Source organism: Balaenoptera physalus (genome assembly GCF_965194825.1).
Source record: "Balaenoptera physalus genome assembly, chromosome: 15".
NCBI classification, from domain to species: domain Eukaryota; kingdom Metazoa; phylum Chordata; class Mammalia; order Artiodactyla; family Balaenopteridae; genus Balaenoptera; species Balaenoptera physalus.
This window is the reverse complement of record NC_138894.1, coordinates 86,792,041-86,819,899: the sequence shown is the minus strand read 5'-3', so window position 1 is coordinate 86,819,899 and position 27,859 is coordinate 86,792,041. Positions and strand designations below refer to the sequence as shown.

The 27,859-nt window shown below is 38.3% G+C and overlaps 1 protein-coding gene across 2 annotated transcripts in view; it reads right to left on the bottom strand.

Moving 5' to 3' along the window:
* Positions 1–27,337, bottom strand: part of NBAS (NBAS subunit of NRZ tethering complex) — a 333,954-nt gene extending 306,617 nt beyond the window's left edge. For both annotated transcript variants that reach the window (XM_082426421.1, XM_082426422.1), the window contains exons 1-7: positions 27,174–27,337; positions 24,910–24,964; positions 23,291–23,327; positions 20,634–20,711; positions 20,236–20,283; positions 15,672–15,715; positions 1,195–1,328 (exon numbers count right to left, since the gene is read on the bottom strand). In XM_082426421.1, the coding sequence (XP_082282547.1) occupies positions 1,195–1,328; positions 15,672–15,715; positions 20,236–20,283; positions 20,634–20,711; positions 23,291–23,327; positions 24,910–24,964; positions 27,174–27,290 (513 nt within the window). In that variant the 5' untranslated portion in view covers positions 27,291–27,337. The remainder of the gene's footprint in view (positions 1–1,194; positions 1,329–15,671; positions 15,716–20,235; positions 20,284–20,633; positions 20,712–23,290; positions 23,328–24,909; positions 24,965–27,173) is intronic.
* Positions 27,338–27,859: the final 522 nt, after the last annotated feature.

Sequence of the window (27,859 nt, the reverse complement as noted above, 5' to 3'; positions counted from 1 at the left end):
TAAAAATACATGCCAAATTTCAAAGACTTAGTACCAAAGAAAGAATGTGAAATATTTCATTAATCATTTTTACACTGTCATTTCAACATGTAATCATTTTAGATATGTTGTAATAAATAAAATATATCAAATAAATTTCACCTGTTGAACTTAATGTTACTAACAAATTTTAAATTACACACGTGATCACATATATAGCTCATATTACATTTCTATTAGACAATGCTAGTCTAGAAAACAGTAACTCAACCTACTTAGTTTGGTTCCCCAGAACTTCTATAACAGGAGCCCAATGTACTTTTTCAAGTTTTTCCACTCATTTCTGAACAAAAATCATTCTCTATATCCTTGGCTCTCATGCCTAGCTTCTCATTAGAATCAGCTGAAAGACTTGAAACATTATTAAAGTCCAGGGCCCACTCAGATCAATTAAGTCAGACTCTCTGTGGGGGGAGCCTGGGCAACCCAGCAATTTGTTTAGTTTTTCTTTTTCTTTTCTTCGTAAAGCTTTGCAGGTGATTCTAAGATGCAGCCAGAGTTAGAACCACTGTTCTACCTGCCCCTTTATTCTGTTCACTTGAGGAAGGAGGATACAAAGTAAAGAGCAGGAATTCCTAAAAGAGACACTAATTAACTGGATTACCGTGGGAAAAGTCATTTCACTTCCTCACAATTTATGCTCTCTAAACTGTAAAATGAGGATAATAAGTACCCAATCTACTCCAAGGGTGTTGTGAATATTAAACAGGAATGTATATCAAAGTCATTAATAAAGTACAAAGCACTATACAAATATAAGTTACTACCACCATTAATTTTTTTCTCCACTCTCCATTTCAGTTTCTATCCCTTTAGGGTAACAAATTCTAACTCCTCCCAGGCTGGTTCCGTTGCAAAGGCCCATTGATTTCTTTCCTTCACTGGACCTTTACAACAGCTTTCTGCACCTCTATTTAGTATTTACTTACTACCTTCTTATAATAATGGTAGATTATGTCTGGATAGTGCATTACAAAATGCAAAGAATAAATATTTAACGTATAGATCTCTAACTAGATCTAAGCATCTTAAGTTCACCGCTTATTATTCTGATTTACATTTATAGTTCCTCTCTCATCACATTCATTCATTCAAGTACCTATACATGAAAGGTAGTCAAAAAAAATATGTTTTCAGTTTAAGGTATGTACATACCGGGATTATAACAAAGAGTTCACTTCCCATGAGATCAAACACTCTCACAGTTCCCGTGCTTTCAGCATAGGCCAGCAGGGTGCAGTCGTAACTCCACGCCACACGTCTCCACTGGGGTTTTGGGTCTTTTGGAACTAGAATGAAAAGAAAAGAAGTGCTTTTAACATTATCAGGATAGTTAATACCTATAGTTCCTGCAGCTAAAGAGAGTATTCAAGTACGACATCATTTCCTAAGGGTCTCTAAAACTCCTGTTCAGTAGAAAAGAACAGCTCCCAAAAAGCCACTGCAAGTAAGAGTGGGAAATGTAAACCGTGACAAGCTTTGCCCCACTTACTTGAGAAGCAAAGTCTACTGACACTAGTGGTCTGCTGAATGCTGAGCAAGCCCTCATCTGGTAAAGGCTCAGGAATGATATACCTCAAAATACTTATGAAATTACGAGAGATCAAAAGCATAAAGATTAAGCAGAAAACTATTCCAATCCAGTGAGTTAAGTTCCTCCAAAAGCAAAAAAAAACAAAACTGAAAATTTTGACTGAGATCTTTCAAATACGTATTTCAAATATAGATGATAAAGAAAAACAAAGTGGGATTATACTGACACAGAATTAGAAAGAGAAAAGAATACATATGTATATTAGGCAACTGAATCAGGAACTGTTCTCAATCAATTACACAATTATAAGATTTTGAGAATCAACACCTTAATAATCCGACAGCGGTATTTTCTTCTGTTCTGAATTTTCCAGTACAACAATAGAAAGGCTACCAGCTGCAAAAGAGAAAGGGGCTGTGAAACTCTAAACTGTTTTAGGTTTGTCTGAGGTTTCTGATGTTTCCTTTGCTCCTGTTTCCCCTTATTAGAATCCCAGAACTGAAGAGCCAGGTAGGGACCAGTGCCTTCCCTTTACCAACAAAAATTCCAAATGATTAGGAGCCTCAAGGTGACACCAGGAGTCACGATCAGAACAAACGCAGAACGTTAAGCATGCTGCCTTCCCGTGCAGTGTGCACTTCATTACAACACACGGCCCCTCAGTCAGAGCCTGGATTTAGCCTGAGGATTACTGACTCAGAAATGTTTCTGAAATTTATTGCCTTCTCTCTATTCCTCTGCTAATATCGCAATTCAGGCTTCATCATCTCTGGCTTAGACTCTCATGACAGCCTCCTAACGGGTCTTCCCACCTTCAGGCTCTTCCCCTCTAATCCTTCCTCAATAGTATCCGAAGTTATCTTTGTAAGAGAGAAAGATGAAGAGATCACATCTTTCCCTTGCTTTAAAATCCCTAATGTTTATCCATTTCCAACAAAATCAAGTCCAAACTCCTCCATATACATGAAAGGCCCTTCACCAATGGTCCCATCAGAGCTTTCCAATTCACCTCCCCGCCCTTCCTCCATCATACACCTAATAACCCACCAATAACACAACCACCTGGCAAATAAACCATGCATACTCCAGTCTGTGTCTTTCATGCACATTGCTGCTTCTACCTAGAATGTTCATCTCCAATGCTAATCCAAGGGTACTTGTTTGTTAAACCATCTGTGGTAACAAACTGTCACCTCTTCCTTCTTTGACACTCTTCAAAATTGACTGCCCTCCTCTATGTGCCCAAATATGCTGTACAAAAGTCTCTCATAGTACTTATCACATCAGACGATGTTGTTTACATGATTATTTCCCCCACAAGTCTCTGAGACAATGTCTTACTCAACACTGCCATCCCGGGACCCGGAACAGAAAGTGATTAACGTTTCACTAATGAGCAAAGCCCCAGCCTCTCAGAAAAATCTACAGTAATGGAGCAAGGTAATGCTAAGGGTTTACCGTTCCTCAGGGACTAACAATTAAACGTGAATTATATAACTGAAGTCTTCTCTCCACCTAACAGAGGTACTGTAGAATTTAAACCCCCCTCATCTCTGCAATATATGTAAAATATGTTCTGTATATGGGAAAAGTATACCAGATGTCAATGAGTTTCTTCATTTTGACTATTTTTCAAAGGTAAAAAGCATGCCAAAAAAAGCCAAGAGAGGCCCCTGAACACAGGAGGGTCTAGGGAATTTTATTAAAGCCTAACGAAATACTGCATACACTTTGGAAAAGCCATTTTTTAAAGGTGGGAATAAAATGAAGAAAAAGATCAGTTCTCTGTCCTCAGCTTTAAAAAACAATGAAACTCGGAAGTAAACCTAAGCACAAAATGATAAACAACACAATACGTCAAGACCCACAAATACACAGATGCTACACAAACACCAGCAAGAGGACAACTTAATGCCCTGAAAAATATTCATGTTCTAAAGAAACACAGCAACATGTTTCCATTGTCTCTGTTTTACCTGCGATAACATCTTTCCTCTTCATTTTGATAGGAGGATAAATAGATTTATGTACTACCTTCTGTATCTGTCTGAAGTAAGTTCCACCTGAAGGGACTTTGTTTTTACTATTACTTCCAGTTATAACCAGCAGCTCCAGAAAACTCAGCATGTGTTTTGACCCAGATAAAGATATGTTTTCATTACAAGAGAAGATTTCACATAACAATGTGAAAGTAAAGACATTATCATCAGATTTTTCCAGCACCCTGTGTGGTTTTGGAGAGGAACGAACAGCACAGATTTGTACAAAGCCAGTGTCAACGGAGTTTTCTGAAAAGTATTCAAACAGGCCGATGATAAAGTTAACCAGCAGTGTGACAACTGCCACGTTGCTGGTGAAACCACGGACAGCCGCGCTCATGCTGCACTGGCTGCGGCCCCTTCCACCTGCCCCACTGCCCAGCTTGCTTCCACCTTAGAGCTCCGGTCAGCGCTGTCTGCTCGGCCTGGAATACTCTGCCCCGAACCTGTCCCTGGCTCCTTTCCATCTTTCACGTCTCAATTTAAATCTTGCTTGCTTAGGCAGTGTTCTCCGACCACCCTGTCTAAGCAGCCTCGAGGCCCCGTTGTTCTTCTCCATTCCAATGATTTCATGTCTTTCACAGCTCTTATCCCAGATCAGTATATATTTGTCTACTTTTTATTGTCTGCCTTACGCATTAAACTATACATTCCAAAATGTCAGGTGCTGTGTCCGTATTGTTCATAACTTTATCACCAGCATTTCGTACTCGGCTGGGACACAACAGCACTCAAGTGCTAAAGGAGCACACGTCAATGCAGTGCTCGTGCACCCAAATCAGACGTGCAAGGGGGGATTACAAGCAAGGAACACCGGGGTTATTCTCAGTGCTGCCATAAAACAGCTGCGTGTGACATGCACCCAAATCAGACGTGCAAGGGGGGATTACAAGCAAGGAACACCGGGGTTATTCTCAGTGCTGCCATAAAACAGCTGCGTGTGACATGCACCCAAATCAGACGTGCAAGGGGGGATTACAAGCAAGGAACACCGGGTTTATTCTCAGTGCTGCCATAAAACAGCTGCGTGTGACATGCACCCAAATCAGACGTGCAAGGGGGGATTACAAGCAAGGAACACCGGGTTTATTCTCAGTGCTGCCATAAAACAGCTGCGTGTGACATGCACCCAAATCAGACGTGCAAGGGGGGATTACAAGCAAGGAACACCGGGGTTTATTCTCAGTGCTGCCATAAAACAGCTGCGTGTGACATGCACCCAAATCAGACGTGCAAGGGGGGATTACAAGCAAGGAACACCGGGTTTATTCTCAGTGCTGCCATAAAACAGCTGCGTGTGACATGCACCCAAATCAGACGTGCAAGGGGGGATTACAAGCAAGGAACACCGGGTTTATTCTCAGTGCTGCCATAAAACAGCTGCGTGTGACATGCACCCAAATCAGACGTGCAAGGGGGGATTACAAGCAAGGAACACCGGGTTTATTCTCAGTGCTGCCATAAAACAGCTGCGTGTGACATGCACCCAAATCAGACGTGCAAGGGGGGATTACAAGCAAGGAACACCGGGGTTTATTCTCAGTGCTGCCATAAAACAGCTGCGTGTGACATGCACCCAAATCAGACGTGCAAGGGGGGATTACAAGCAAGGAACACCGGGGTTTATTCTCAGTGCTGCCATAAAACAGCTGCGTGTGACATGCACCCAAATCAGACGTGCAAGGGGGGATTACAAGCAAGGAACACCGGGTTTATTCTCAGTGCTGCCATAAAACAGCTGCGTGTGACATGCACCCAAATCAGACGTGCAAGGGGGGATTACAAGCAAGGAACACCGGGTTTATTCTCAGTGCTGCCATAAAACAGCTGCGTGTGACATGCACCCAAATCAGACGTGCAAGGGGGGATTACAAGCAAGGAACACCGGGGTTTATTCTCAGTGCTGCCATAAAACAGCTGCGTGTGACATGCACCCAAATCAGACGTGCAAGGGGGGATTACAAGCAAGGAACACCGGGTTTTATTCTCAGTGCTGCCATAAAACAGCTGCGTGTGACATGCACCCAAATCAGACGTGCAAGGGGGGATTACAAGCAAGGAACACCGGGGTTTATTCTCAGTGCTGCCATAAAACAGCTGCGTGTGACATGCACCCAAATCAGACGTGCAAGGGGGGATTACAAGCAAGGAACACCGGGGTTTATTCTCAGTGCTGCCATAAAACAGCTGCGTGTGACATGCACCCAAATCAGACGTGCAAGGGGGGATTACAAGCAAGGAACACCGGGTTTTATTCTCAGTGCTGCCATAAAACAGCTGCGTGTGACATGCACCCAAATCAGACGTGCAAGGGGGGATTACAAGCAAGGAACACCGGGGTTTATTCTCAGTGCTGCCATAAAACAGCTGCGTGTGACATGTACCCAAATCAGACGTGCAAGGGGGGATTACAAGCAAGGAACACCGGGTTTTATTCTCAGTGCTGCCATAAAACAGCTGCGTGTGACATGTACCCAAATTAGACATGCAAGGGGGAATTACAAGCAAGGAACACCGGGTTTTATTCTCAGTGCTGCCATAAAACAGCTGCGTGTGACATGTACCCAAATTAGACATGCAAGGGGGGATTACAAGCAAGGAACACCGGGTTTTATTCTCAGTGCTGCCATAAAACAGCTGCGTGTGACCATGGGGCGATCACCGAGGGTTCAATGAACACTCTCTCCCAAACATTCTTTGACTTTTACATCAAGAACCAGCGAGCAAGAGCAAACTAGTGGGGCTAGAAGCCATGCAGAGGAGCTAAATATTTAGATGTTTGAAATTAAGGTGTTAGTAGAAGATACGAGAAAAATTTTTAAATCCTAGAATAAGAAAGGGGAAAGCATACAAAACTTGGAAGTTACAAAGGAAAATAAAATGACAAATGCAGTTACCAAAAAAAAAAAAAAAAAAAAAATGCTCCACGGAAAAAAAAGACACTGTAACACATTTAAAAGACAAATGGATTGGGAAAAATATTTGCAACATATATGACAAAGGGTAACATTCATACTATATAGAAATAATAAGGAAATAGTCAAGTAAGGAAATAGTCAATAAGGAAAAGTCAAATAATCCAAGAGGAATATAGTCAAAAGGATATGATCTAACAATTCACACACACACAGAAAATAGCAACTTAACATATGCCTTACCATATAACTAAACACATGCAAATTGAAATGAGATGCTTTTTTCCCTCTGCCTAACCTGATGAATATTTTAGAAACAGGTAACATATGGTGCTGACAATGGAGAAAAGAAATAGCTTTATAATCATACCTTTTACATGGTTGTATAATAAGTATAACTTTCAGGAAGGAAATATGGCAGTAGCTACATTTTGTACACTACACCCAGGGACAAACAGGATGTCTTTTCCAGCGCTGTTAGAGGGGGAAAGGGACAAAGATGGGAAGAGAAAGAATAAAACAAGCCGCCGTACACAATCTAAATTTCTACGAAGAGGGGAATAGATAAATAAAATGTGGTTCACATTCTCACAATGGAACGCTGTGGCTTCATTTAAAAGACTGGATGGACTACACCTGTGCACACTGACTGGGAAAGACATCATCAATACAGTAAGTGCGGGAGCAAGCTAAAGAACAAAATACATAAGATGATCTTGTTTTTTTACCTAAAAAAAGTCAATCCATCTATGTATAGGTTCATATAAGCAAAGAAGGCTTTATATTAAACCATTAATATAAGTTTCTATGAAGAACGCAAATTGAGCAGATAAAACAATCATATTGTTACTTCTGCATTGTTTGAATTTGTTCAAAGTATCTACTGCTTTTGTAATTAAAAGAAAAAAAAAAAACAACCCAGAGTAACTAGTTTCAGACTAGGCTGCCCACCATACCTAAAAAAAGAGACTAAGTTAGGAAATTTTATTTGAATTTTAAATAATGTCCATAAATTTTGCAAATGTGATGAAATCTATGAATCCACTGATCTTAGAGGCTCAATAAACCTAAAGCAGGATAAACTAGAAAAAAATCAAGTCACATGATAACCAAATTTCTGAAATCAATGATGAAGAGAAAATCTTAGAAGCAGCTAGAAAAAAAAAGACACATTACCTACAGAAACAATAACAGCAATGACTGCTGATTTCTCATCAAAACAATGCAATGATATCTTTAAACAGCTGAAAGAAAAAAAAAGGTCAACCTGGAATTCTATATCCAGAGAAAATATTTTACAAAAATGAAGGCAAAAATCAAAGATGGTTTCAGACCAACAATAAGAGAATTTATCAACAGACCTGCATTACAAGAAATATTAAATAATTTCTTCAAGTTGAAGGAAAACACTATCAAATGGAAAGTTTTACAGAAAGAAAAAGTTGAAAAGTAACAGAAATGGAAAATAGAAGGAAAAATAAAAGATTTACCCTTGTTTTTTAATTCCTTAGAAAGTTACTTGACAAAAATTATAATATAAATAATATACTGTGGCAGTTTAGCATTTATAAAAAGTTTGACAACAGTACAAAGGAATAGGAGGGAATGGATGTACACTGTGTAATAAAATAATTTTTAAATGCACATTGTAAACCCCAGAACAAATGCTAAAAGGAAACAGAGAAGAGATAGGACAAATAGAAAAATAAGAAGGTAAAACCTAACCAGTCCAATAACTGCATTAACTGTAAATGTTCTATTAATCTCCAAAATATACAAGCAGCTCATGCAGCTCAGTATCAAAAAAACAAACAACCCAATCCAAAAATGGGCAGAAGACCTAAATAGACATTTCTCCAAAGAAGATATACAGATAGCAAAAAAACACATGAAAGGATGCTCAACGTCACTAATCATTAGAGAAATGCAAATCAAAACTACAATGAGGTATCACCTCACACCGGTCAGAATGGCCATCATCAAAAAATCTACAAACAATAAATGCTGGAGAAGGTGTGGAGAAAAGGGAACCCGCCTGCACTGTTCGTGGGAATGTAAACTGATACAGCCACTATGGAGAACAGTATGGAGGTTCCTTAAAAAACTAAAAATAGAACTATCATACGAGCCAGCAATCCCACTACTGGGCATATACCCTGAGAAAGCCATAATTCAAAAAGAGTCATGTACCACAATGTTCATTGCAGCTCTATTTACAATAGCCTAAGTGTCCATCGACAGATGAATGGATAAAGATGGGGCACATATATACAGTGGAATATTACTCAGCCATAAAAAGAAACGAAATTGAGTTATTTGTAGTGAGGTGGATGGACCTAGAGACTGTCATACAGAGTGAAGTAAGTCAGAAAGAGAAAAACAAATATCGTATGCTAACACATATATATGGAATCTAAAAAAAAAAAAATGGTTCTGAAGAAGCTAGGGGCAGGACAGGAATAAAGATGTAGAGAATGGACTTGAGGAAACGGGGAGGGGGAAGGGTAAGCTAGGATGAAGTGCGAGAGTGGCGTGGACATATATACAGTACCACATGTAAAATAGTTAGCTAGTGGGAAGCAGGCGCATAGCACACGGAGATCAGCTCGGTGCTTTGTGTCCACCTAGAGGGGTGGGATAGGGAGGGTGGGAGGGAGACGCGAGAGGGAAGAGATATGGGGATATATGTATATGTATAGCTGATTCACTTTGTTATAAAGCAGAAACTAACACACCATTGTAAAGCAATTATACTCCAATAAAGATGTTTAAAAAAAAAAGTAAATATTCTAAACATTACAATTAAATGACAGAAATTGTCACACTGAAAAAAAAGCATGACTCAAATTATATGCTTTCTATAGGAGATGTACATTTAATACAGATAAATGAAAAAGAAGAGAAAAAAATATGTCATGCAAATGCTAATCATAAAAAAGCTAGAGCGACTATAATAATATTAGACAAAATAGAATCCAGGACAAAGAGTATTACTGGAGATAGAAAGGGACATTCCATCACAGCAAAGGAGCCATTTCATCAAGAAGACAAAATAATATGTGTAGGCACCTATAAACTAGAACCCCTTCTTTAGATAGAACTAAAGGGTAAAATAAAATACACAATTATATTTGGAAATGTCAACCCTCCTCTCTCAGGAAATGACAGAACAGCTAGACAGAAAATCAGCATATATAAAAATTTGAACAGCTCTAACCCAACTGAATGTAATTAACATTTGTAAACCACGATACCTAAAAACTGCACCATATGCAAGAATCAAATTCTTTTGAAGACAGACCATATGCTGGGCCATAAATCAAGTTTCAATAAGTTTAAAAGGTTAAAATCATATTGAATATGTTCTCTGACCACAACAGAATTAGATATCAATAACAAAAATGCTTATATTACAACAAGCTTAAATGCTTACAGAAGAAAAAAGGTTTAAAGTCAGTGATCTAAATTTCCATATTCCATCTAGACAAATATAAGCAAATTAAATCTAGTAGGCAGAAGAAAGGAATAATATAGATAAAAGCAAAAATCAAAAGAAAACAACAGAAAAAGAAATCAAAACCTATTTTTATTGAATATTAATAAACTGATAAAACTCTGGCCTGACTGATCAAGAGAAAAGAGAGAGAACACAAATTACCAATATCAAGAACAAAAGAGGGACATTACTACAGGTCTGACAGACAATAAAAGGATAATAAGGAAGTACTACAAACAACCTTAAGCCAATATATGCTAAAATTTAGGGGAAAATTCCATAAAAATAACTGGAACTGAAAGAAGAGGAAATTGAAATTTTAAAAAGCTTTATATCTATTTTAAAATTTTAATTAGGAATTAAAAACCTACTCACAAAACTCCAAGTTTCACTGGTGAATTCTATCAAACAATTAAGAAATAATTCTAATTTTACACAAACTCTTGCATAAAACAAAAAAAGAAGGAACACTTGTCAACTCATTATTTTGAGACCAGCGCTACTCCAATACCAAACCAGAAAAACATTACCAAAAAAAAAAAAAAAAAATCTATAAACCAATAGCTCCATGAACATAGATGTAATAATCTGCTACCTATGTTATACAAAATTACCTGCACAAAGGCCTCATGATGGTTCTACCTTGCTTGTGAAATCAAGTATAACACTGAGGTACTTACTCCTCAGAGATCAAATTTATAGGCACTTTCTGGATAATTTGGATGATTGGGAGAGCTACATCTTAACACTCAGGAAGCTATCCAGTAGAAAAAGATACTTCGGAAAGTTCTTCTTGAACTTCAACTTAAAAGACTTAACAATCTATCTTTAAGTGAAGAAAGCAGATTATAAAACATTTTACTTTCACAGAGCATATCTACAGTTACAAGCACTTACAGAAAAATGTCTGAAAGAACAGATCATGAAATGTTAATAGTACTTATCTCTGGATAGTATGCTTATTTTTATTTTCTACTTTTTGCTCATTCTTAGTTTCTAAAATTTTTACTGAGAATGTGCATTATTTTTTCAACAGGAAAAAAATTTATTAAAAGTTATGAAAAGAAATAGTTACCATATAACCTGAGACTCCTGAATCACAGTTCAAGAATGAAATGTTTCATTTCAAACTCTGGGTGCTTCAAACAGTCTGTGCTTCCCAACCTTCTTCATGTCAAGACACACATAGAATATCATGTTTGTATGGCACCTATGGGTAAATTGATGAGGTTGCTGGAAACTGGAGGCAACCAGCCTGAGCTCACGCTGTCAGAGGGCCACCGGGCCACTGGGGGGCTGATGGGACCTCAGCCCACCTACACTAGGCAAGCTGCTGCTCAGCATTAGGAAGCTCTGGTTTGTGGTATCTCAAAATCAGAAATACGAGAAAAATCTCCTGATTAACGTAGCACAGCTCTGAAAATGTCTAATTCCATGTGGTATTTTTAGGTCACTATTCAAGATAGAAAGAGAAGACTGAATTACTATTTATGGCCTGGCAAACATAGCCAACAAGTTGCAATCCACATTTAAAGTATCCTCAAACAGCATATATTTTATAAAACAATAACTGAAAAATACCAAAGTGGAACCAAATAGCTCCTATTTCAGTTTGCAGACTACGACATGTAGTTTCAAAAACGCATTAACAACAATCCGGCTCCTTCTCTCCAGGCATACACAGGAAATATCATTTGGCATATGAGAGTTATTCCCATAAAGATGAGTTAGATAATAAGCAAATGATCACTACCTCACATTACATGAAATGGAAAGAAGCCATTAATGCAGCATGAAAGTCATAAATCCACACATTCAGAAGCCAACAAAATAAAACATCAGTTCTCAAAGCATTATTACCTCACTCATGCTGCCACATTAACTGTACACAGTAAAAGCTCTAACAAATATTACAATTTGTGTAAAATACAGAAGAGCTAATCTTCCCAATTTCACGTTAACTTACAGATGTCTCAGTTTACTTACTGATTCAGAGTAGGGTCTAATGCCAAAGCTCAAAGGGGCTGTCTGCCTGAATCACTCCAACATTCTGAGCACGCTTCTCAGAAGGCCACTGCAGGCTCCCCAAGCCCTCACCCAACAAAAGGGAAGCACTGGGAAAAAAGGCAATTGAATACCCCCAAATTATTCTTCTCGGAACTTCTTGATCCTTATATATTATTTAAGCCAAGCCTGGTCCACTTTAATAAGTGCTGGTGAAAAAACTATAGGAAGCAAATTCAGAAAATGCTAAAGCCCCAAGGTTTAGAAATTCACAGAAACTACTCCCCTTCGATTTATTTTCAAAAAGATACTAAGAAAACACGGCTTCCTACCTACCCTTATTGTTCTAACTGTGGTATGTATACACACTTGTGTACAACAGGAATAAAAAACATGAATATCATGACAATTACCCATAAACTTATATATGTCCATATATATATACATAATGCATACATATATATGTATGCATTATGTATATATATACTCATACATACACAGATACTCATGAACTTACAAAATTAACTCACAAGAAACAAGCAAATATACTTTTTCATAGATTCATTCATAAAAATCTTTTTAATAGTCCCCAACTACCATTATCCACTTGATAAGGTCAAAAACCGTGTGCCTGCTATGTGCCAGACACCACGCTAGGCGCTAAGAATGGGAAAAAAAAGTTGAGTAAGGCAGAAGCCCTGCCTTCAATCTAATTAGGAATCAAACAAGCAAGTCAACAATTTAAAAAGGAAAGATTAGGCTAAGTGAAGTGACATAGGTACAAAAAGTCCTACAGAAACATTAAGAAAAATGCACAAATCATGAGGAAGAGGGCAAGAAAAAAAAGGTTTCCAAAAAAAGCTGATGCTTGAACTAAAACAGGCAGAACTAATTAATTAAATATAAAGGTGGGAGCTTCTAGGCTAAAGGAACCATCTGTACCAAGGCATGAAAAAAGTACAATGGGGATGGAAAACTGCAAGCTACTTTATACTAGATCACAGGACGTATGACAGGGGTATCTTACAGGACAGACACAGGCTGACTCGTGTCCTGAACTAGAAAATATGAACTGCATTCTATAGTCAACAGTGAACAATTGAAAGATTTTAGGCAGAATAACAGTACTAGTAACAGTAATAATAGCTTAATGCCTCCTAAGTACTTAATATGTCAGACATCATGCTAAGAGCTTTATATATATTAGCTCACATCATTTTTCCACAACCCATTCTATAGGATTTTGCCTGTATTACAGATAATTGAGGCTCAGAGAGGTAAAGTAACTTGTCCAAGGTTAATATTTAGGAAGCAGTGGAGCCAGACTTGCAGGGTAATCTTGAGAGAATTCTCAATGAAGAATGATCAATTTGACAAGCAGGGTAAAGTATTGATAAGTGAAGGGCATATAGAAGAAAACCTTGTCAGGAGACTGTTGCAAGAAACCAAGTAAAAAAATGTTAAGAGCCTGAACCAGGGCTGTGATGGCTGAAGTGCACGAGCAGGAAGCAAGCGCCATTTAAACAATTCCCAGGACGCGGTGAAGTTAGGATAAGTGAGGCTTCTCCACTGTGTCACTCAGCGTAAGTGCAATGAATTATTTCTCTCTCTCTCCCCTAATAGACTATAAACCCTTAAATCTAGGTAACCTGTGTCTTATTCCTCACTGTAAACAGACTGCCTAGGATAATAGTGTCTGGCATATGGTGGCAACTAAATAAATATTTGTCAAAGTAAGAAAGAAGGGAGAGAAGGAAAAAGACGAGAAACTGTCTAGATTTTTGGCTTGGTACCACTGACCAGGGTACTGAGGGAGCAGGGTTCTCCAAGTAACAGAACAGAAGGAACAGATTTTAAGAAGGGGAGGTAAATTTATAAAAATATGTAGGAAATTTCACATTTGCTTTTAAGTGACAATATACACTATATGTAAAGCTAACTCCATAAGAACTCTATTACTAGTTTATCCACTAGTACACGTGGAATTGTATAAGAATAACGATTCTGACATACTGATAGAATTAATATCACCATTTATATGGGACTCAAAACATTTTTAAAATATTTGATTTTTAATCTTCTGAACACATGTGGACAGCTGAGAATGAGAAAAATGAGAAGGAAACTGGCCCTAGGCCACTAATGTTGCCTTTGACCAGGAACTTAAGACCAGCCAGGGGGAATCCTCTGCCTTACCACCATTTTGTGGATTTCAAAACTACCAATGCCTCCCTTCTCCTTGCTCTTTCACTGTTGATTACTTATTCTACCCTAATGCTGCTTTAAGATAAAATATGTATACCATGTTCTTCCAAGTAAATGAGGAAAAGTGCATGTAAAGCACTAAATGCAGTGCCTGGCACACAGGAAGGACATGACAAGTGGTTGTCATCACCACAATGACCATGATTATCATCATGATTATTCCTACAACTACTCCACTGTTAAAGTAACACAAGGTCACACAAATGGAACTGGAGGTCCTGCAAATAAAACATAAGTAATAGATGCATTTACCTAACAGCAACCACTTAATTATTTTCCTCCCATATGGTTCCCCTACCTTTTCATACACGGCTCCCACAGATCAAAACACTCCCCTGTCTTCTCCTACCTTCTACTCATTCTTAAGGTTGCTTTCCAAAAGTCACTTTTTCTCAACAATCTCATCTCACACCCCTGGTTAAACTCTCACTCTGCTCTGTATTTTTCCTTCATCAGATTTATCAAAGTCTGTAAGTATATAGTTGAGTGTCTACATGCCTTGTGAGGTAAGTGGCCATGCCTTTTTGCTCACAATCATACCCCTAGGACCCAGAAAAATGGTTCACATACATAAATGATACTCAGTACATTTTTGCTGAATCGTATATCAAACAATGATCAAACCCCAGATTATTTTTACTAGTCTATAACTGACCAACTCCTAACATATCTACAAATTATTTTCTGCATTGAATTCAAAATAAAAGACTATAGACACTTACAAATACTTTATCCCAAAACTGGCTTAGACTTTTGTAAAACAGTTTCAATTTCAAATCTCTCCAAAATTCAGATCTTAAAGCAAAACATTTACAGAATAGAAATCAGTTAAGATGCTTTAAAATTATTTTAATAAATAATTATTTATTATTTATAAATAAATAAAAGTCATAATAATCCTTGTCAATAAATAGTATCTATTCTGACTTTTAAGAAATATTAACTGCTGGGACTTCCCTGATGACTCAGTGGTTGAGAATCCGCCTGCCGATGCAGGGGACATGGGTTCAATCCCTGGTCCGGGAGGATCCCACATGCCGTGGAGCAACTAAACCCGTGCGCCACAACTACTGAGCCTGAGCTCTGGAGCCCATGAGCCACAACTACTGAGCCCACATGCCACAACTACTGAAGCCCGCACACCTAGAACCCATGCTCCGCAACAAGAGAAGAAACCACAAGAAGCCCGGGCACTGCAACAAAGAGTAGCCCCTGCGCACCACAACTAGAGAAAGCCCGCATGCAGCAACGAAGACCCAATGCAGCCAAAATAAATAAATAGATAGAGAGATAGATAAATAAATGAGTTTTTAAAAAAAAAAAAATTAACTGCTGCAGATTTGAATTTTTTGTTTTTTGACTATTTTGGAAACTCTTACCTTGACATTTCCCAATAATAGATGTAAAATCATCTTTTGCAGACCTGCAAAATGTATGTAAAATTAAGACAACAGTTTTGCCATAACAACACTACTGTGTAGTACTATAAGACATCACAAACACTTACAGACCAGACAACTTCTCTAGACAACACTAAATCATTCTTTCTCTCATACGGATGGTTTTGTGCCTCAAGTAAGACCCTTTCATTGGTGACAATGTTTTCTTCCAACCTTATTTCACTAGGAACATAGCTACATTAGGAATCTAGTGATACAAGCATAAGTGATTTTAAGCACAGTATTTTAATACAATAGAGATGCCCGGACCCTATCCCCAAAGGCTCTGATTCGGTAAATCTGGGATGGAGCCCAAGCAAAAACACTTTTTTAAAGCTCCACAGATTGATCCTGGTTAAGAACCACTGGTCTATATCATATTACAGAGTTTAATCACTTAGGGAGAAAAGTCTTGTTTTAACAAGTCAAATAGCTTTAACAAGTGACCATATTTATATTAGTGACCTACTTAATATCTGTGATATTGAAATATATACTAAAGTATTCTAATTATTATATCTTCAAAAATGAAAACTGGTAAACCTTCTAGAAAAGAATTTAGTAATAATTATCCAAAACTTTAATGTCCATAGTATTTGATCTAGCAATTTAAGTTCTACAAAGTTATCCCTAGGAAATAATTACAGATATACACAGGTATCAAGGCAATTAATGCAGCCTAAGTTATGAAAGAGAAAAATACAGCCAGTATAAAGAGATTAATTACTAGATTTTGCTATATACAATCAATGAAATATTACGCTATTACGATACGTGACATGGAAAGATGCTGACAATATATTAATTTTCAAAAGTTATCAAGAAAAAGGTATCAAATAGAATGTAGAGCATCATCTACATATATATATGTAGTATATATCTATATATATATTTTTTTACACACACAGTAAAGTGTCAAAGAACATACACCAAAATGTTGATAGCAGACAACTTTGGACAGTAAAATTTGTTGTTATTCTTTCGTAATTACTTAACTGTATTTTCTAATACTTGTAAAATAACTAAGCATTACCTTTAAAACAAACTTTACAGACTCTTTAAGATTTTTAGCCATTTATTAAAATATTATAACAAAATCCAGTTACAAATATGGAAATAAATTTCCTCAAGAAACTGGACCATCAGGCCTCTATGTGGACTAGAGCAGAAGGGACGTGATCTCTGAAGTGAACTTGACCTGATTTCAGCGCTCTGTGTAACCTGGACACAACATTCAACATGATTTCATTTGCCTTTCAATAATACAGGATAAGTAACAGCAACTTCACAGCTTTGGGAAAAGATTAAATGAGACATTACATATAAATTAGCAGGAACTAGACCAAAGTAAATGTTCATTACTTTCATCCTTAATATAATCACAAATAATAGTTTGCTCTTTTTGCTGGAAAAGGGGAGGGAGGGAGGGAGACATAAATTTGTTTTGTCGAAACTTCATGGAATGTATTCACTTAAGATAGATGAGCAAACTGGGGGAAGGAGGTGCCTTTTTTATAAGAGTCCCTTATTTTAATGCTTTTTTTGTATTCCGTGATGGTTTCTAATTAGTTCCCATATTTATAACATATTACTTCACTATCTAGGAATAAAAGAAACATATATTAACCAGATAATCCATAACCACCACCAAATTACAAATTAAAGTGGCAATTCACAAGTCATTTTTCATCGATGCGAGCGCCACACACAAGCAGGTTAAGTACGCCACATTAGAGCAAGCTATTAGAGTCATCTGCCACTCACTACAGAACTAAAGTTGGGGAACGGCAGCCCTAGTCCTATCCTGCAAAAGGCAGAGCTGTCTCCTAAACTAAAGTGTGTTTCAGCTTTGCATGTTTTCCACAAAAACCATTTCACATTTATAACTGCTTCCTAACACTGAATAATAACCCCAGATACTGTAATTATCTTTCATATTCTAATCCAATCAACAAATATTTACTGAATACTGGGTGCCCACTACTATTACTTCTGGAGCCAACTTGGATTATATGTGCTCTTCACTGTGGTAGAGAAGACACGTACAGAGAAGAGAGAACAAATGTCTTAAATATTATTCAGGCACAGACACTATTCATAGCATTGTCTTCGGGGATCTACCTTGCCCTTTTTCTTTGCTCACCATCCCATATCTTTGTTCAAAGACACTTCCTTTCAGGTTACTGCAAAGTAAGTGTGGTTGTCTATTTTCAACAAAATCAACTGAGTGCCAACTCCAAGCAAGTCGGCGGGCTTGCCTTGTAATGCCCTCCCAGCATCTGCTTCCCCATCCCACTTGCAAACACACCACTTACTCATTAAACATAAACTAAGCACCTATTACATCCAAGAAAATATGCAAGTGCTAGGAAAAAAGGACAGCCCGTGCCTCCAAGGAACACACAGTATAATGGAGCCATAGACTTCAAATTCCATCACTTGAGTTTCAAGCAAATGGCACCCCCTGGAGTTGTGCAAAGCAGTGGCCCTAAATATACTGGGGGAAATCCACATGTAAGCATATGGGCACAGACGGCTAAAAGGCATGATCAAAAGGTAGTATAGATTTGTAGATAAGAGCATGAACAACGAAGCTACGATGGCTGATTTCAAATCCTTGGGCAAGTTATTTAACCATATTATGCCAGATTTCCTTATTTCTAAAACAGAGAATAGTTATACCTACCTCATAGGCCTTCTGCAAGGATTGAGTTAACACATGTAAAACACAATGGTGGATGTTAAAAAAAAAAAAAAACAAACACAATGGTGCCCAACATTGTTAGCATTACCTTATCATTAAGTATAATAAATGTGTTAATTATTATAGGAACATAAAGGCTCAGCACCTAACCAATGAGGGGAAGGGGGATCCATTGGGAATGAGCTCCTGTAAGGCTTCCTGAGAGAGTTGACTCCTCACCATACCAGAGTCTTTGAATATAATAAGTTACAAAGCTTTTTTGCAAATTACAGACCAGATGAATAAGATCTTGATGAGCATCACTTCTGTTGCCCAGAAATCTTCCCTCACCACTTAATCTCAAATGCATGAGTGAATTCCTAAAGAGCTGGATATATGTATAAGTTTTATAAATATTATTTTACACGCTAGCAATCCAGTAGCAAATGCTCTTATAAAAGCAAACAATTATTTTTTCTTCTCATCACAATTTTTATTAACAAGTTCCAGAAACCCTTTGTCAAACTCTCCTTCACAAGCCTAAATACCAATCCCATCCCCACATGCATATTCCAACCTTAACACCTAAAATCATTCCATTAATGTTCTCATTTCAGGGGAAGAAGATGGAAATTTTGATTACTATCTGCTGTACATAAAGAAGTCACAGATGAGCACATTTCTCCAAAAAAAAAAAAAAAAACATTTGACATCATTGCAGCAAATGGAGTAGGAAACGCCAGCCCATTTCTATGAACAACATCAGTTCAAACACCGTGCCACCTGATGCTCACTGCTGCTCTTAGAGAAAAGGGCCCTGCCTATTAAAGCCATGCCAGATGAAGAAATGAAGTTCTGAAAGGCTGTCATTATTGCCAATCATTTCTATCCTGATAGTTTTAAGAAGGATCACGGAGGCTCCCAATCTGAAGTCGGTGCCCCGATGGGGGCAAACCCTCGTCTACTCCCGCAAACGTTGAGGGGTCCACTTCCATTTGGATAAATGGAAAAAGAAATTTCACAAGCATAAAGCTAAAACCAGTGTGCTAACAACTGAATGCTCATTAATACTAGTTTTAGTCAATAATAAAGTAGTAGAAAAAAGTTTTGACTGGCATCTAGGCATCCTGGAATTTCTGCCTCAGTGCGTATCTTTTGAGACTCAAGAGTTCGGGCTTCCCTGGAGAAAGGAGTAGCCCCCACTTCCAGAGATGCAACACATTTGGTTTGCTGCTGATAACTTCCCAGAAAATAAACTAGTTTTCCTAAGTTAGTTGTCATTGTTGCTATTTCTTTCACAACTGACATACTACTTAAAAATGCAGATCATGGAAAGCCCAGCTTAGAGACTTCTTCTAGATGTGTGTAATGCCACTGACGTCTCAAGAGGACAGAGTATCACTGGTCTCAAGTAACATGAAGCCTTAGTGTTTTGCAAACCCATATTCCATCTACAGCTTTATGCCAACAAGTAAAGCAACCTCTATTTTTTTTATACCTTCCTGAGCATCTGCTTAGCTGTCTTAGCAGTAACTGGTCAAGCAAGAGTGATTTTCAGAGTTCTGGAAGATATGCTTTTGTCTACTGAGAAAGTAAAATTTCTCAGGAGACAGCAGCGTGATCTGGGGAAGTAGAAGGCATACTCTGAGAAAGCATCCTTCATCCTTTATTGGCATAAGTTGATGCTTGACACCTTACAAAATTACGTGAGTTAATAATAAAATTCCTTTAAATATACCCCCTTTAAAAATCTTAGTTCTCATAAATTAGGTAAAACTTTTCTCAAGGGAAATTTTGAATATGAATAATATTAACAGTTACCTGATCTCCACACACTGATCTTGAACAGCAGCCAAAAGTTTCCCATTGCTTTCATGGGAGAGAAAGAGAAACAAATTCCTATGAGTATTTGCAGCCGTCTTCACCACAGATGGAATCATTTCAAGAAATTAAAATCATTTTCAAATTTGTTCACATCTTTAATTATCCAACTTTTGACTTTATAATTAGATGAGTATATAGATACAAAAAGCATACAAAATAATTCAATACAGTTGAATTAACACATTTAAACAATACTAATCATATGAGACACAGGGAATATATACACAATAAAAATCAAGACTGCAAGCCATAAGGACCCCAAAATTAATATCCATAATGGAATTTAAATGGTTACCCAGGTAGAGGAACATTATGTGAATTTTATGCATCCTTACCTTGCAAGTACCAAATGCCAGTTTACTTGTTTATTAACCAAACGAACCAGTCCATCAGGGAGCAAAAAAGGTGCAGGGCTGAAACCACAACACATCAGCTAACTTAAAATCTAATCATGGAAACCACATATAAGTAGGTAAACATTATAAATAACATATAGATCTATAGCGAGCGATAAGGATTTTTTTCCATTAGAATATAAACACTGAATACTGGCAAACCCAAAACCAAAAGTTACTAATTGGATATCTGAAACTTGACCACATACATTTCTCTATTTCCAAAAAAACCTGGTGATGTGTTCAATGATACAAATTTTTTATTTCTTCTAAGGAAAAGATACTGAGGGTGCCAGTAACATAGCAGAATGAGCTTATAAGAAACCCCTCCTGCAATGCACACCTAGAAATTCTGGCTCAACTCTAACGAAAACAAATTCTAGTGTACAGCTAAACTCACAAGAAAGAAATCTCCAAGAACTACAAATGCAAAGAGAACTGAAAGTCAGAATTGGGTACAGGACAAAGAGAGAAACAGAACTCAAAACAAGAGTTAACACCTGGGAGAGGAAATGAGCTGTGGGCCACAGGAAGGACAGCAGCTGGAGGTGAGACTCCTGCAAAGGCCAGGACTCTCAAATGGTGGTGCTATCAGAGAAAGGAGAGCTAGACAAACGTCACCACGGGCCTAGGGAGACCTTCAAGAATCTCATCTCCGCCTGGAATTCTGGTCTGTGGGGGGATGGGAATGAAACCTCTGAAAAAATCAAAACCCCAAGCTTTTACTGAACGCAAGATTGGACTGCGATTTCACTTTACTCATATGACACAAGATGCCCAGGCATAAGCTCACGATAGCATCATTCACAAAATATATAAGGAAATGATCCACCATACGTGAATCAGGAGATAAATTAGAGGAGTAACACATGAAGAAATCAAGAAAATAGGTGGAAAAGAAGCAGAAAGAAAATAATTTGATTGGGGGGTGGGGACCGGAAAATGAAAAAAAATAATAAAAACACAAAATAGGATAAAAAATATTAGTAATTTACATTCAGTATATTCATGTTCACTTTTTTTTTTCATGTTCACTTTTAAAACATAAAATATTTAATGCCATCAGATAGTTACAGAAATAATAAAGATGAAACATGCATGTGAATGATACAATCAACATGAGAATGATAATTCCCTCTGGAGGGGAAGGGTGGGGCAAAGGTTGGGCGGAGTGTGGGGAGAGGACTTGAGCTGTAACATCTTGCATACAAAGAAAAACAGGGCTATCTGAAGCAAATACGGCAGAAAAGCAACAACTGCTTTAATTCAGATGTGGACAGAAATCGTAACAGGTTTATTATATTATTGTCTATAATTCTCAGTCTGTTTATAGTATTTCATGATTGAAAGAAAAAAACCTGAAAAGAAAAAGCCTCTTGAAACAAATATTGGCCCCAAAACCTTTTAGGTACAATTACCGTAAACTCAAGAGCAAAAAACTCAACTACAAGCTTTTTGAAAGAAACATACCACAGGGAAGACGAGATAATCACCTCACGGTATGCTCACAGTCTGTACACTGATCAACGTGGCCAATGCAAGGAAAGGGACTTCTTGGGAGAAACATACCTCCTGATGCCTGATCTTAAGGTGTTTACACATTGGACAAGGCTTGTATCAGAGGGAGCTCTTGGAAGTCCTCCTTCTTAACAAATAACAAAAGGCCTTACTGTCAAGGAGTAACCCAAACAGCCACATCTTCTACCATCCCTATCCAAGGGCGCTCAGCACTACCAAGTGTAGCCCGGTGAGCCCAGGAAAAACAGCCTACCTCTTACACTCCCCTCCCCACTACTACCTTCTCACTCACTCAGTTCTCTATCACACCCCACACCCCCAAAAATAAGATAAAATTCAATAAGAAATTTAATTTATGCGCGCGCACACACACACACACACACACACACACACACACACACACACACACACACACACAGTAAAAGCAGAAAAGCACTGGAGCTAACCTCAGAGAAGAGCCAAAGGTCCCTTTTATAGAACCAGAACTCTATTATCTCTGGAGCTTTTAAGATTAGATGTCCTTGAGTAAAAAGCAACCTGTGGTAAGTAATTCTATAAAACAATTCCTACACATGCATCTTGGTCAGAATAATCATTTCATTGTTCCTTTTAAAGGTGAATATTAGCGCCAGGCCTAAAAACACACTTAACATTCAAAAGACTTAAGAAGTTCCCAAGAACTGAAACCTAAAGAACCTTCTCTGATGCATAGCAACTGAATGAATATTGACCACAAGAGTCGACATAACAATAAGAACAAAAAGGATTTTAAAAAGATACACAAGTGCAGATCCATCACGTGGGCATTCAAATAAGGCTGAGAACACGCAGAGAAAGGAGAAATTGTTATGAGATATTCCTAATAATGACTAAGGGATCAAAAAGTACCCTACTTTTACTGAGGGATCTCGTCAGGGTAGGCCAAATGTTTGAAAGGTCTATCTTATAAATTGGGTTCACCTGAATGTCAGTATCCGTATCACAATCTGGGATTCAGTTCTGAAAACTTAAATCATAAGTAAGATAATATTGTTTGTATTTACTGTTCATACTGTTTCTCTGAAGAATTCATGACTCACCTGTACCAGATATATTGGCTTAAAAATAATAAACGATCTGTAATAAAAAGAAACAGCAAAGCCAAATATGAATGAGCTATTCTTTAGGAATCATTTTCAATTTTAGATTTATTGATAATAAATCTAAAATATACTGTAGACTGAGTCATCACAAAACAAAACAAAACATGGAGAATACAACTCTTGACAAGAATAAATATAATCTAATATACACTATAACTTTTACATCATATATTTAGTTTATATTAAGTCCCAAGTTTGTGTTATTCAAAAAACTTTGAAGTATCTCCTAACAGTACAACAAGTAAAAGTGGTTTGAGATGCTAAATTTCTCCTAAGAGGCTTTAATAAAACCATGGAGTAGAAGTCATAGTAATCACCCATTAAAACCAAAGTATTTGTATAAAGGTTAAGATACCATTTTACACTTTATAGCGAAGACTTAAAAAATAATAATATTGCATAAAATGGGGAAGTCCATGGGAAACAAAATCTCTAACACACTATGGACAAGCAATGTTTTATATGATTCCATTTAAAATGTATACATGTGTGAACCTGTGTACATGGTTATGTATGTATCAATAGCAAAAGGTCTGAAGGATAAGAGATTATCTCCAGGTGGTAAAATGAGGAATTATTTATTCTAATTTGTGGTTGTCTATATTCTCTAAACTTTGTACATTTTATTACTTGTGTACATTTCCTAAGTTTTCAAAATTTCACATTTGTGATAATGAAAATTGAACATGCTAGTATTTCTTGTAACAGAAGATAAAAGTATTTTATCTTTATCAGAAGATAAAATTAGAGTTAATTTCAAGTACTCAACTCCTTTGAAACTGAACCTTCTTTATAAGTAGCTGAAATTCCCCAGTATAATAAGTATGGGCTTTTGGATCCAGAAAGAAATGTAGTCAAACTCCAAATACATGACCTTGGGCAAGTTTCCCCATCTAAAAACAGAAATCTGTAACAGCAGCTACGTTGTTGGTCTGGTAAAGGACTGCATCAATATATATACATAAAGCCCTCACTCATAACACCAGCTTAATCGGCTAGTGCTCAATACTTTCTCAGATCTTGTGAGCTCATACATAAAGTCTGTCAGGAGTTAAACGAATGTCCTGGCTAATCAAATTTGTAATTTGAGTGACTCTAAACAGATGTATCTAAAACATCATGTAAAACACTTAAAACGGTCTGTCACTCTCTTTCCACCGTCGATGTCCATAGATTCTCTGAGTGGGTTTGATTTTCTTCATTTCTTCCAGAACACATCCATAATGGTTAAACTCAGGCCATACTTTAAGCCACTTTAAAAATGTATGTGTGTAAACATATGCATACATATGTGTATATACACACATATGTATATTTATATAGACATACCATATATATCATATATGTATATATGCATTTTTTATAAAATAAAACTTACGTAACATTTATGCTATTCACTTTTAATCAGGCTCTACATTAAAACTCAGAAGAACACATTTTCAAATCCCTAAACTTCCTAAAACAGCACAGTTATGAATAGAAAAAAATAAGAATGAGAAAAAAATTATCTGCTAACTGTATCATTATATGTAGAAAAATAAATATGCTATACTCACCCCTGATTGCTTTTGTGATGATAAAGGATGCACCATGTTTCCGGCTGCCTCTAGGCTGCAAATGGAAAAACAAAAACAAACACATTTGAGAATTTTCTAGTAATACTTAAACAATAAGTTATATTTCTTTGCTAATACTCAGAGTACTGGGTACAAGTTACCAGTATTTAAAAACTACTTATAGGGACTTCCCTGGTGGTCCAGTGGGTAAGACTCCGCCCTCCGAAAGCAGGGGACCCAGGTTCGATCCCTGGTTGGCCGCATGCATGCCGCACCTAACAGTCTGCATGCCACAACTAATACCTGGCACAGCCTAAATAAATAAATTAAAAAAAAAAAAAAACAAACTACTTACAGATAGAAACAAAGCAAAGAGAAGCAGGACTAGAAACAGTGGGCGTGAAAGTGAACACGGCAGAGATACAGGCATTTTGTCAGGATGAATTTTGCAAGGGAGGACAAGGATTGAGGCTGGAAAATGTTTCTAGATCAAAACACCAGTGCAAAGACAAAAGAAGTCAAGGGCAAAGACCACACTGGTTGCCAGTCCCGCACAGTCTATTTTGGTGGGCTACAGAGGCTTAAAACGAGTTTTGCTTTCAGGAAAAGTGGTCATATGGATTAATAAACTCACGCCTGGAGGCAAATTTACTGAATTCTTGTTGTATATCCATAGAGAAAATGCTACTAACATCCACACTGATATATAATTGCTGTATTAAATAGTATAAAGTGCAGACAGTTATGGCTTAAAAGCACAGAAAAGTTATTTCATTCAACAAACATGAATTGATCATCCACTTCCTGTAAGACAGAATTTAGTCCGGGGGAGGGATATAAAGATGAGTCAGATGTAGCTGCCTTCCAAGAGCTTGTAGTTCAGTTGAAATCAACAGAACCAAACAAAAGAGTGTTACAAGGTTTCAATGTAAGTTGATGCTGTGCTTATTTTTTTTAATCAATTTATAATGTTAAGCACTCTGAAACGTTATTGTACTTAACCAGTGAATGCTAACGCGCGGAAACTTATCCTTATCCAACCAATGGCAGCAGCAACAACTTCCTAGCTGCATAAGCTACAAAGTAGTCACATTGTTCAACACAAACAGAAACTAAGTAAATACTTGAAAAACAATAATACATGAGGATCTCTGCCAGCCTACAAAATAAATGATTCAAGACAAGCAGAAACTGCCGTGGGAAGGTTAAAGAAAAACTACAAACTTTACAAGAGAAGCAGGAGAATGAGTACTTTCTCCAGTAAAGAAACTCAGAAAAGATGTTGTAAATAAGAATTCATATGGGCTGGGCTCCATGATCTTTAGAGAAAGTCCTTTCCGATCTTCTTGCGTGTTCTGAGCCAAAAGCAGTGACTGGCACACGTTAGGGACTCATAAAATAGCTGTTGAATAAATGTGGATTCCTGGTTCTTACTCTTCATTCTGTGCCTGGGAGGTCCTCTCTACGAAACTAATAACTCCAAGGTCCAGAATACCAACCCCTACGACCCCTTTTTAACAGAGAACCCAACGCCGGGTCCGTAGCTCATAAACCTTCACTCCCCAAGGCATTTTGCTCACACCGCTATTACAGCGCATATTACGGTAGGCGATGAAAAACGTTTACTCCACTGTCTTCCCTCTAGACTGCAAGTACCACGAAAGCTATTCACCTCTATAAGCCCAGCGCCTGGCACAGTGTCTGGAACACGGACGCACACACACATACACTCATTAAATGCTTATTTACTGAAATACACAAGAACCGGCGCAATTCTGGCCCAAGTAGGAGCAAAGGTTTGATGCCGCGCTCCACGACAGCCCAGCAGATGCTGAGATGGACTGCAGGGTCCTGGAAAATCCTCCCACTGCAGATGAGGATCAGCCCTGCCCAGCCCTAGCCGGCCCGCGGGAAGGGACCACCAAGAGTCTAGATATGAGAAGGACCCTCGAATCCAACGCTGTGCCTCCCCTCCAAGTAGGAGCGGTGAAACAAAACCAGCGTGGGGCGGTACATGCCTCAGGGACCGAGGTTCCGCCCCCCGACATCCTAATTTGGAGCCCAGGAAGAATCCCAGGAAATCCCACTTGGGGGACCTAGACCCTCGCTAGCCCACGGTACCGTTGCCAGGGCGACCGCACAAGCGGCCGAGTCCTGCTCCCCCGCCCACCCAGCTCCACTCTCCTACGTGGCTACTGCAACGTGGCTCTGCCGGGGCAGCGCCCGCACCAAGCTGGCCTCAGCCCTGGAGGGGCCTGGTTCACCTGTACTTCTGTCTCCGGGGGCCACTCGGTATTGACCAACAGGTCATAGAGAATCGTCTCCTCCTCGCCCTCCGCAGCGCTTGCATTCACAGCCGCCGCTGACTCGGAGGCCGCCATGTTTGGCCGGACCGGAGCGGCTGGGGGCGGGCCCACAGCAGCTGGGGGCGGGCCCCTACGGCATCCCGCAAGGGACAAGCTTCCCTGGCCGCGCCGCTTTTGGTTCACGGGGCAGTGGGTGGAGTTAACAGGGCGTGGAAAGGAAATGCTGGGTTAACCCTTGTGTGAATAGGTGGGACAATGCCTATTGCTTGTCTGGGCTACTACTTAGGTCCTGGTCCCGGTGCACTCCCTGTTTATTAATTGCGTGAGGTCAGCCAAGTCTGAACCTCTCCTAACCAGTCAGCTTCTATAAAACAAAAGTGACAGATCATATCCCTGAGATCTAGCATTTATGTATTCATTGCCTAACCGATAGAAAGAGGGCAAACAGCGGTTTTTAAATAAACATCAAAAAGTTATCCAGTGCAACAGGCTGAACTAATGAAAGGTATCAGGGGAATTCCGTGGGTGGTCCAGTGGTTAGGCCTCGGAGCTTTCACTGCTGTGGGCCTGCGGTTCAATCCCTGGCTGGGGAATTAAGATCCCGGCAAGTTGCACGGCAGAGCCAAAAAAAGTAAAAAATTTAA